The sequence below is a fragment of the Bufo gargarizans genome, chromosome 5 (assembly GCF_014858855.1).
Source record: "Bufo gargarizans isolate SCDJY-AF-19 chromosome 5, ASM1485885v1, whole genome shotgun sequence".
NCBI lineage: Eukaryota > Metazoa > Chordata > Amphibia > Anura > Bufonidae > Bufo > Bufo gargarizans.
This window is the reverse complement of record NC_058084.1, coordinates 336,419,459-336,432,101: the sequence shown is the minus strand read 5'-3', so window position 1 is coordinate 336,432,101 and position 12,643 is coordinate 336,419,459. Positions and strand designations below refer to the sequence as shown.

General features: G+C 45.8%; 1 protein-coding gene across 4 annotated transcripts in view; it reads right to left on the bottom strand.

Moving 5' to 3' along the window:
• Positions 1-1,992: 1,992 nt before the first annotated feature.
• The window catches only part of KDM1B (lysine demethylase 1B), a 63,964-nt gene continuing 53,313 nt past the window's right edge, over positions 1,993-12,643 (bottom strand). For all 4 annotated transcript variants that reach the window (XM_044293033.1, XM_044293031.1, XM_044293034.1 and 1 more), the window contains one exon: positions 1,993-2,917. In XM_044293033.1, coding sequence (XP_044148968.1) covers positions 2,834-2,917 — 84 coding nt within the window. In that variant the 3' untranslated portion in view covers positions 1,993-2,833. The remainder of the gene's footprint in view (positions 2,918-12,643) is intronic.

Below are 12,643 nucleotides of genomic sequence, written 5' to 3'. Positions count from 1 at the left end.
GACTTTTTTCAATCGTATTAACTATGTAACTAAGTAATAAACATTATCTGATTCAAATAAGAAATTATAAGGATCCTGTGACCTTGGTTGCTTCTGAATCAGAATAGGTTTATTTAGAAGTTCAATCTATATATGGGAAAATGGCTTACAGAACCTTTCTACCAAAATTCAGACCAATACTGGACGTAAGCTAAGGTGCCACCAGCAATGCTGAACTATAGGTTCACACACACTCTGCGGCATTAGTATAGACACTTTCATCTTCTATCCTGGACATGCTGTAAATGTGACATGTTTTTCGGTCCTGTGCAGACTGTGGTACTGGTAGGCCTTGTTCTCTAGCTGTCATGAGCTCTGAGGTTCATTTAGGCTTCAATGTTAGGCCCCATGCACACGACCGTATCCGTTTTGCGGTATGCAAACTGTGGATTTGCAAAATACATATTTATATTATATATATATTTTTTTATTTTTTTGCAGACCCATTGACTTCAACGGGTTCGTGGTCCACATTTTGCAGAACAGTAATAAGGATTCAGAAAGCACACGCATAATCCATGAGCCTTCCTCATCCGTATGTCAGTTCCGCAAAAAGATAGAATATCTTTTGCGGATCCGCATTTGTGGACTGCAAAGTACATACGGTTGTGTGCATGGAGCCTTATGGCATACTGCCTGAAACAGGGCCACAAGACCAGCATGGCCTGATGCCACTGATAGTGATATACTTGGGCAATTTTCAGTCTGGAAATAGTCACCTGTCCTGTTGAATTTTATTAATATATACAGTATTTTTTTTCCTCATATATATATATATATATATATATATATATATATATACATATATACAGTGCTGCCCTTAATTATTCATAGACCTGGCAAATTTTGACTTAAAGTTACTTTTATTCAACCAACAAGTAATTTTTTGACGGGAAATGACATAGGCGTCTCCCAAAACATAATAAGACAATGTAGAAGAGGCATTATTGTGGAAAAAAAACATTTCTCAGCTTTTATTTACATTTGAGCAAAAAGTGTCCAGTCCAAAATTATTCATACCCTTCTCAATAATCAATGGAAAAGCCTTTATTGGCTATTAAAGCAATCAAACGCTTCCTATAATTGCAGACCAGCTTTTTGCATGTCTCCACAGGTATTTCTGCCCATCATCTTGAGCAATGAGCTCCAAATCTTTCAGGTTGGAGGGTCTTCTTGCCGTCACCCTGATCTTTAGCTCCCTCCACACATTCTCAATTGGATTCAAGTCTGGACTCTGGCTGGGCCACTCCAAAATGTTAATGTTGTTGTCTGCTAAGCATTTCTTCACCACTTTTGCTGTGTGTTTTGGGTCATTGTCATGCTGAAAGGTCCACTGGTGCCCAAGGCCAAGTTTCTCTGCAGACTGCCTGATGTTGTCGTTGAGAATCCTCATGTATTGCTCTTTTTTCATGGTGCCGTTTACTGTGATTAGGTTCCCTGGTCCATTGGCCGAAAAACACACCCAAAGCATTAGGTTCCCACCACCTGTTTGACACTGGGGATGGTGTTCTTTGGGTTGAAGGCTTCTCCTTTTTTACGCTAACTGGACACTTTTTGCTCAAATGTAAATAAAAGCTGAGAAATGTTTTTTTTCCACAATAATGCCTCTTGTACATCGTCTTATTATCCTTTGGGAGACACCTATGTCATTTCTCGTCAAAAAATTACTTGCTGGTTGAATAAAAGTAATTTTAAGTCAAATTTGGGGTATGAATAATTATGGCCAGCACTGTATATATATTATAGAGATGACCGTACACTTCACATGCTTCACAGTGATACATTTGTATTAAATATTCCTCATGAAAACATTTGATTGTTATTTGCTTTTGAGCCCCACTCATTGTATTAGTAATGTGTATTTATTTCCCACCCAAATAAGATAATTTGACTGCATTTATGGATAAATCAATCCATTTCGCCTTATAACAGACTCACCAACTCTTCACCTGGTAACATTTTGTTGCGTTTATTTTGCGATATTATCCAACTTAGCATAACATTCTTCACGCTTGACCTTCTCTAGTCCAAGTTATGATTTACAAATATGTGAAGTCGCTTCTCCTCACAGTAATCAAAAAATGTATAAAACTCAAATGGATGGAACTGGTATCAAAATTGTATTTACATTAATATACATTCCTGTATAACCAAAATCTTAAACTACACATGAAACCAGTCAGCTTAAATTATACAAAAGTACAATTATGTAAAAATAAATTACACAACATTAACGGGGTATGCTGCATCCAACCACTTCAACTCACAATTTCCAAGTTGTAAAATGTAGTCTTCTTCGGATATGGTTATACCTACTTTGGTAAGTATAATGATAAAGAAGTATTTCTGCAGGGCACCTTTATTGGAGGTGTCTAGAAGATCTGCACCCTTTTCCATTTAAATAGTTTATACCGGGGTGTCCAACCTGCAGCCCTCCAGCTGTTGCAAAACTACAACTCCCACAATGCCCAGACAGCCTATAGATATTGGGGCATGTTGGGAGTTGTTGTTTCGCAACAGCTGGAGGGCCGCAGGTTGGGCATCCCTGGTTTAAACAAATGTCAGGTTATTATTTTGCGCCATTAGGTACATGTTTGACCAGTATACACTGCTATAACATTCTTTCAACTGAATTGAAAAGTGTAGACTGCTAAACAGCCTTATAACCATTATAACCACGTATAGTAAAACAAACACATAATGCACAATTGTTCTGAAATACAAAGGCTTAAGTCAGCCTTTTTTTCCCTGAAAAACAACATAAAAACGAGACAAAGAAGAAGTGAGGCATGATTTAGAAGGCTGTAATTTTGCTTGCTTCTCGCACTCCACTTAAATAGGCTCCAGTCACAGTCTGTGGAAAATGTCGATTTGTGGCCTGTAAAAAAGAGATAAACATGATATCATCATCTACAGTTGCAGACACAGAAAAATCAGTTACGTACATCTTAATTTTTTGACTTTTATTTAATAAAACGTTTTTTGTGTATTTTTCATGAAGACAATCCCTTTCTGAACAGAAGCTGGCCCTCTAAAACAGCGGTCCCCAAACCCGGGCTGGGCCCTGGAAGATTGTTTGCCGGGCAACAGAGGAGAGAGGAGCAGAGACGCCAGGCGCATGCGCGCCTGACGCACGCATCAAAGTGGTCAGAGTCAGTGGAGAAGGAGGGAGGGAATCCCTCACATGACGCAGCCACCGCAGAGCCCAATAAAATGATTGGGCTCTGATGCTGCCCGCACCCCTGCCACCAATGAAAGTGTGGCTAATATTAAAGTAGGTGGAGGGACGGGGGAGAGTTTACCGCTGTGCCGTCTCAGCTAGTGTGCTCCGCAAACGGCAGCCTCCTCCTCCTGAGCCGTGCTCTCCTGTCCCCAGCCATTAGTGCTCTGAAAAGCGCAGGTACCCACACACTGTAAGATTATTAGCCTGCCCCAAAATAAAGGCAGGCAAAAAGCATGTATCAGGCAGCCAGCAAGATTTGGGGTTAATGTGACTCATTAACCGCAATGTTGCCAATAGCCATAATTTGAGAAGATGGGGTCACCTATTATTAATCTGAGGTAAATGGTGCTATTACATTAGTACCCCCATGTACCTCACATTAAAAGTAAGTGGCCCCAAGCACCTCATCAAATAATGGGCAACATTGGGTTAGCCATTAATGTGAGGTACACATGATGAGGTTAATTACTATTAGGGCTCTTTCACACTTACGTTCTTTTCTTCCGGCATAGAGTTCCGTCGTCGGGGCTCTATGCCGGAAGAATCCTGATCAGTTTTATCCTAATGCATTCTGAATGGAGAGAAATCCGTTCAGGATGCATCAGGATGTCTTCAGTTCCGGAGCTGAACGTTTTTTGGCCGGAGAAAATACCGCAGCATGCTGCTCTTTTTGCTTCGGCCAAAAATCCTGAACACTTGCCGCAAGGCCAGATCCGGAATTAATGCCCATTGAAAGGCATTGATCCGGATCCGGCCTTAAGCTAAACGTCGTATCGGCGCATTGCCGGATCCGACGTTTAGCTTTTTCTGAATGGTTACCATGGCTGCCGGGACGCTAAAGTCCTGGCAGCCATGGTAAAGTGTAGCGGGGAGCAGCATACTTACCGTCCGTGCGGCATGGATGAGGTGATCGCATGGCACGTCATCCATGCGCATGGGGCGCTCTGACGTCATTCTGGAGCGCCCCGGGAGCCGCACGGACTGTAAGTATACCGCTCCCCCGCTCCCCACTACTACTATGGCAACCAGGACTTTAATAGCGTCCTGGCTGCCATAGTAACACTGAACGCATCCGGCGTGTAATTTCGGCAAATGGAGTACACGCCGGATCCGGACAACGCAAGTGTGAAAGAGGCCTTAATGTGAGACACATGCAGGTCCAAATTGATAAAACAATGTGCCTCATATTAACAGCAAGTTACTCCAGAATGTACCTGATGCCATTAACCCCATCATTATATATTTTAATATGCACCTTGAGTTTTGTTATGCGCGTGAATCAGTCAGCGCCGACCAGCACCCCCTAAGCTCCGCCATAGCACCCCCCCCCCCCCCCCCCAACCCAGGGGCTTATGAATAGTGGTCATCTTTATGAGACAACTCCTGTAACCTAACTTTTTTATCCTACTTGGAGACTTTGCATTAACAGGCATTATTTCGGGACCTGGCTACTGAAGTACTGAGGCTGTCAATAGGACCACAAAGAGCCAGCCTACAGCCACTAGAAGATGCAGTAATGTGAAGTCTTTATACTGGGTCAGAAGATGCCTGCATAGGGTCATAAGATTTCAAAAATAATATTTTTTTGGGTCTACATTTCAGAAAACATCTGACACCTGGAACCTCCCTTTATTCAAGTTGGTACTATAAGCTTGGAGTTTCAATTAAACCTCTTCCCTAGGGTTTGTGGCATGTGAGGCCCACTCCATAGTCAACTGCGACCATGGAACCCAAGCAGTTGGGCAGAGGAAGGGGGCTCTCTCTGTCCACTAATCTCTCTCAGATTGTTTGTGATGGCAACCTGGGGCCCAGTGAAGACTGTCAAGCCAACTCATGGTACCCCCTCCGATCAGATGTTTGAAGGAGTAGCAGCACTCATGCAACATACAGTGGATATAAAAAGTCTACACACCCCTGTTAAAATGTCAGGTTTCTGTGATTAAAAAAAAAAAAAGGAGACAAAGGTAAATCATTTCAGAACTTTTTCCACCTTTAATGTGACCAATAAACTGTACCACTCAAAAAAAAACTAACTGAAATCTTTTAGGTGGAGGGAAGAAAACAGAAAAAAAATAAAATAATGTGGTTGCAGAAGTGTGCACACCCTCTTATAATTGGGGATGTAGCTGTGTTCAGAATTAAGGAATCACATTCCAAATCATGTTATATAGGAGTCAGCATACACCTGCCATCATTTAAAGTGCCTGTGATTAACCCCAAATAAAAGTTCTGCTGCTCTAGTTGGTCTTTCCTGAAATTTTCTTAGTCACATCCCACACAAAAGCCATGGTCCACTGAGAGCTTCCAAAGGATCAGAGGGATCTCATTGTTAAAAGGTATCAGTCAGGAGAAGGGTACTAAAGAATTTCCAAGGCATTAGATATACCATGGAACACAGTGAAGACAGTCATCATCAAGTGGAGAAAATATGGCACAACAGTCCCTCCAAAATTGATGAAAAGACAAGAAGAAAACTGGTCTGGGAGGTTACCAAGACACCTACAGCAACATTAAAGGAGCTGCAGGAATATCTGGCACGTACTGGCTGTGTGGTACATGTGACAACAATCTCCCGTATTCTTCATATGTCTGGGCTATGGAGTAGAGTGGTAAGACAAAAGCCTTTTCTTACGAAGAAAAACATCTAAGCCAGGCTACATTTTGCAAAAACACATCTGAAGTCTCCCAAAAGCATGTGGGAAAAGGTGTTATGGTCTGATGAAACCAAGGTAGAACTTTTTGGCCATAATTCCGAAAGATATATTTGGCCCAAAAACAACACTGCACATCACCAAAAGAACACCATACCTACAGTGAAGCATGGTGGTGGCAGCATCATGCTTTGGGGGCTGTTTTTTCAGCTGGAACTGGGGCCTTAGTTAAGCTAGAGGGAATTATGAACAGTTCCAAATACCAGTCAATATTGGCACAAAACATTCAGGCTTCTGCTAGAAAGCTGAACATGAAGAGGAACTTCATCTTTCAGCATGACAACAACCCAAAGCCTACATCCAAATCAACAAAGGAATGGCTTCACCAGAAGAAGACTCAAGTTTTGGAATGGCCCAGCCAGAGCCCAGACCTGAATCTGATTGAAAATCTGTGGGGTGATCTGAAGAGGGCTGTGCACAGGAGATGCCCTCGCAATCTGACAGATTTGGGGTGTTTTTGCAAAGAAGAGTGGTCAAATCTTGCCAAGTCAAAATGCGCCATGCTGATACACTCATACCCAAAAAGACTGAGTGCTGTAATAAAATCAAGAGGTGCTTCAACAAAGTATTAGTTGAAGGGTGTGCACACTTATGCAACAATATTATTTTATTTTTATATTTTTTCTTCCCTCTACCTAAAAGATTTCAGTTTGTTTTTCAATTGAGTGGTACAGTTTATAGGTCACATTAAAGGTGGAAAAAGTTCTGAAATGATTTATCTTTGTCTTATTTTTTTAGGGTACTTTCACACTTGCGTTTTTCTTTTCCGGCATAGAGTTCCGTCCTAGGGGCTCTATACTGGAAAAGAACTGATCAGTTTTATCCCCATGCATTCTGAATGGAGAGTAATCCGTTCAGTTTGCATCAGGATGTCTTCAGTTCAGTCGTTTTGACTGATCAGGCAAAAGAGAAAACCGCAGCATGCTACGGTTTTATCTCCGGCGAAAAAAACTGAAGACTTGCCTGAACATTTTTTCCCATAGGGATGTATTAGTGCCGGATCCGGCGTTCAGAATACCGGAATGCCGGATCAGTCATTCCGTTATGCGCATGCGCAGACTGAAAAAAAGGTGAAAAAAATAAATGCCGGATACGTTTTGCTGGATGACACCGGAACGACGGATCCGGCATTTCAATGCATTTTTTTGACTGATCAGGCATTTTTTAGACCAGATCAGGATCCTGATCAGTCTTACTAATGCCATCAGTTAGCATACATTTTGCCTGATCCGGCAGGCAGTTTCGGCGACGGAACTGCTTGCCGGATCTCTCTGCCGCAAGTGTGAAAGTAGCCTTACATCACAGAAACCTGACATTTTAACAGGGGTGTGTAGACTTTTTATATCCACTGTACTTCCGCTTCAAAATGACCTGTGCGTTGTCTCCTTTGTAAAGGCAGCGCAGTGCAATTACAACTGCTCCTTCCATTCAAGAGAATAATAGAGTAAGGTGTAATTACACTGCACCTCTGCTACAAAGGAGACAACGCACAGGTCATTTTGAAGAGGAAGTAGCGTTCACACGAGCGCCGCTATTCCTCAAATGGCTTATCGGCAGGAGTGCCTGGTATCGGACCCCTGCAGATCTGATATTTAAGACCTATTCTGAGGATAGGTCATCAATACTAACCCACTACATAACTCCTGTAAGAAAGCAGCCATTTTGGACCTTAAAAGTGTATTTCCATCTTAGACAATGGGGGCATATCACTAAGATATGCCCCCATTGTCTGATAGGGGCGGGTCCCACCTCTGGGGTCTGCCCCTGTCTCGTAAATGGAGCCTTATAAGTCACAGATGTTGCACTGCACATGCACAGCCGCCCTCCATTCATTTCTATGGGGCCACCGAAAATAGCTGAGCACTGGCTCGGCTATTTCCGTTGGCCCTATAGAAATGAATGGGAGTGGTGGCCACGCAAGCGTGGTGCACCCTCCGTGACTTTCAAGGCTCTATTTACGAGATAGGTGCAGGTCCCAGAGGTGGGACCCACACCTATCAGACAATGGGGGTTGTCTGAGATGACACAATCCTTTAAGTATGCACTGATTTTTTTAAATTTTATTTTTTTTGCACTGTTGCATTACAAAAGCCATATTAAGATTTTGTTGATGCTGCAGTCTGAGAGCTTTTTCTTTTTGGGGTACATAAAAACGAGATTTTTGTGAACTCACCTGTAAAATCTCTTTCTCGCGTAGTTCATTGGGGGACACAGACCGTGGGTATAGCTGCTTGCTGCCACTAGGAGGCGACACTAGGCTAAGAAGTGATAACTCCTCCCCCGCAGGCTATACCCCCTCCAGCCTGGAGAGAGCATATCAGTTTGTGCCCAAGCAATAGGAGTAGGAGAAAAAAAATCAATAAGGAAAATACAGTACACAACCCACAACTGACAAACATCAGTCGGAATGCACCAGAACTGAGGACCATACTGGCCCACCAACCGCCAATATGTGCGGCAAACAGAACACTGGGTGGGAGCTGTGTCCCCCAATGAACTACGCGAGAAAGAGATTTTACAGGTGAGTTCACAAAAATCTTGTTTTCTCGCTAGTATCATTGGGGGACACAGACCGTGGGACGTCCTAAAGCAGTCCACGGGGAGGGAAAAAAATCACACGCCCCTGGAGAAAAAACGCCCTCGAGGATGCGGCATCCGCTGCCGCCTGCAAGATCTTGCTGCCTGGAGCAGCAACAGATGATGGCTAGAAAAGACCCCCGAAAAACTCGGTGAACTTGCCGGAAGACCAAGACGCTGCCCTCTAGAAGCGATGTCTGGAGTAGATGAACCCGAGAAATGACGACCGCTGGACGGCCAGGCCATCACTCCGCTAGGAAGCAACCGACAGGCAGACATCCCAGGAAAAAAAGCATCCCGTTGGAAGACGCCAGCTATGACAAGGACCTCCAAGAAAATCAGGCAGAAAAACCATACAGCGGAACGCGCCAACGCGCCAGATATGGACCAGCAACTCTCCGAGGCCAAAATAGATGGCTGATGGAGTGCCCGCCCTTAAAATACGAGGGAAAAAGAAGAGAAAAACCATGTCCGAGAAGACCCGAAAAGCGGTGACCTTCCGCCAGAAAGAAAATTCTGGCGGAGCACTGCCTGATGCAAATGACAAAGGACAAATGGACGTACAAAAAGAAGAAGAAGAAGTCCCAGAGGGGGGGCTTGTTTGTTCCTGAAACGCCCCCAGCGATCTACCGATCGCCGGGGCGAAGCCGGTTGTAGACCACAACTGTGGGAGCGGAACCAAAATCCAGGTTCGCAGGATCCTCCCCTGGTTAAAAGAAACTGGTAATGGAAAAAACCCCATAATTGACATATATTGACTTCCGGGCAGAGACCGAGATAAGAGAACACTCTCCGTGGAAAAAAAAATTAAAAATAGATCCCGGATTCCATAGCTATACAACCCATTGCCACCGGTCGAGGAGACCGAAGGGAAAAGGTGGTCAGCAGTCCAGCTAGAGGAAGGACAGGAAAGAAAAATAGGGGTGTTCCGTTCAAGGAACGAAATCCCTACCAGTGGTGACAAGGTGTGACAGTCACCCGCTCAGCCCGGCTTGGGGGGACCGTAGTCCACCCCCGGAAGGAGCAGTGAAAGGAATGACCACCATCGCTTGATGTGACACAGAAGTAACCATAACTGAAGGAAGGAATCACTGTAGTGGTAGACGAGTGCCACAGGGACTAAGTAAACATATCTGACGGACAGTATCACCGTAGTGGTAGACGAGTGCCACAGGGACTAAGCTACCCAGTCGAGCGCGCCCAAGTAAGGTGCTGATAGCTATGGCACTGACGCCAATGCAAAACCCGAGTTGACGACACAAGAACAATAGTCGTCAGAGCAACGGACAGTTAACAGTAATGAAGACCATTGAGAGGTCAGGGCAAAGCCCATTGCCATCAGGGACTGGCACTGTACAGATCTCTTGGTAATGAAATACACCCTTGAGGAGGAGCCCATACAAAGGAAGCTGCCAGAGTAACGCAAAGGCCACACTCCAGCTGAGGAGGATGCCACACCGTACAGGATACCAATCCCAGAGTCGGAAGAAACCGCCGTCTGACGAAGGAACTGTGCAATAGGAATGTTCAGTAGGAACCCTAGCATGTAGTGGAGATGCAAATACCCTTTGTACAGTAATAGTCACCGCCTACTCCTCCCAGCGTAAAACTGAGGGAGAGGCCTAAGGACACCCAGAAGTAGCATGGAACCAAGCTAACTCAGTCAACCAGAGCCATTCTGAGGCATTCCATCTAAAAAGGGGGCAAAACCAGAGCAACCGCCGAAGCAGTGTCAGGGTAGAACCCCTATCAGAGGGGGCTGACCCACTGCCATGAGTTCGATCTCCGGCCCTCGTGAGAACTACCCTTGCTTTTTTTTTTTTTTTGTCAGAAGTGGGATCTGAACCCACGCCTCCATTTGGAGACCCGAACACCCATACACGGAAGAGATTAACTCTTGAGTCTGGCACATTAGACCACACGGCCATCCTGACTTAGAGAACACGCTGTAGTAGTCAATGCAGAATGCCAGCAAAACACCCTCACCTAATGAGGAAGAGTGGTGGCCCAGAATACAGAGTCAGTGCAACCTTGGGCTCGCTGGGTCGTAATCCCAACATTTGTATAATGGCGTGCACCCCCACGCTGTAGAGGACCAAGTTCTGACCGACCTGAACAGTGGAGGCCCATAGGGATGGGAATCTAGGGCACCTGAAGAGCTGCTGAGCGACTCCCTTAAGAGAACAAGGAACGACCTATCTGCGCCAACCACCAGTACCAGAAGAGACGGGAGGATACAGTATGGGAGCAGTCCCAGTATCCATATACCTCTAGATGAAGAGTACCAGGCACCAATGGCAACGACTGTTGCCGCGGCCCACCCATGAAGGAAGCCACGGCATCTAGTGCGGAGGCTTAGTTGAATTAAAGCATGCATAGATGCTCAGTGATTTCCCGTTAGATGTAGAAGGGGGTAATGCCACGACTGTTGAATAGTATTCAGTGGTAGCGCAACCCTCCGTCAAGGAAGGAAGGTAGGGAGATAAACAGAACCGCATCCAACGGTAGTGTAATAACCCCCTCCCTGGAGGGGGTAACGCGTACTGTAAGCACTACCCTCAATGGAAGTGCAACCACTCCACCTATGAAGGGGAGAAAAATATATAGGGAGTACTGTATCCTGAGGTTAGCGCTAGTACCTAACCTATGGCAGGGGGTAATGCACCCAGTAGGAATTGACCCCTATGGCAGAGAATTACACCCCTATCGAAGAGGATAATGCATACGAAAAGTCCCGTTCCCGGTGGGTAGAGAATTCCTCCACCTAAGCAAGGTGGTAATACTTACAGCAAACCTTGCCACCCGCGATAAAGCCATAACGCCTCCTATAAGAGAGGCTAATGCATAACGCCAGTACTGTACCCAGTGGAACAGCAATCAGTCAACAACCGAAAGGGGAGACGCAAATGGCTGGCACTGACCAGTGCAAGTGCCGTCAGTCCACCTGTGGAAGGAGGGAATACAAAGGGTAAGTACTGTATCCAGTAGCAAAGCAAATGCCGCCTAAGGAAGGGGCAATGCAGACAATCAGTACTGCCATGGATGCAGTCTGGAAGGTTCATATCAGAGTCCGCAGAACTGTTCCCTGTTCCCTCAGAACCAACCCCTGTCAGAAGGGAGGGTTCTGAATATCACCCTAATGAGGAAGGATGGAGGTGCGGAGGAGACCGAGGAGGAATGTCCTGCTCGTGCGCAGCTCTACCTCTTAGCATCCAGCCATGGCAGTTGCAGGCTGTGACAGCGGTGATATAACCATCAAAACACCCAGGAGGTGGAATCGGCATCCCTACCTGACCGCTCACAGGATTGTGTGGGCGGTACTCAATCGACCCACAATCCAGGAGGGTGGATTGGAAACTGCCAGAGGTCCTCCATTGGATTGCGCATGTGGATTAACAACCAAATGACCCAAGAGGGTGGATTGGGAATCCAGCAGCTGTGCTCCCCTGGCTTGTGCAGGTGGAGCATTGTCAACCAAACGGCCTCGTAGGGCGGATTGGGAATCCTGCATCTGTGATCCCCCGGATCCGTGCAGGTGGAGCATTATCAACCAAACGGCCCCGTAGGGCGGATTGGGAATCCTTCAGATGTGCTCCCCCGGATCCGTGCAGGTGGAGTATTATCAACCAACGGCCTCAGCGGGCGGATTGGGAATCCTCAGATGTGCTCCCCTGGATTTGTGCAGGTGGAGCATTAATCAACCAAACGGCCCCGTAGGGCAGATTGGGAATCCTTCAGATGCGCTCCCCTTTATTTTTGTAGGTGGAGTATTATCAACCAAACGGCCCCAGCGGGCGGATTGGGAATCCTCCAGATGTGCTCCCCTGTATGTGTGCAGGTGGAGTGATATCAACCAAACGGCCCAGCGGGCGGATTGGGAATCCTGCAGATGTGCTCCCCTGCATTTGTGCAGGTGGAGCATTATCAACCAAACGGCCTCAGCGGGCGGATTGGGAATCCTTCAGATGTGCTCCCCTGTATTTGTGCAGGTGGAGCATTATCAACCAAACGGCCGTATGGGCCTGAGGTAATGTGGGGCCCTCACCATGAATGGCCCGCCTGAGGAAAAAGGTCCTCCATCCTATGATTAGGT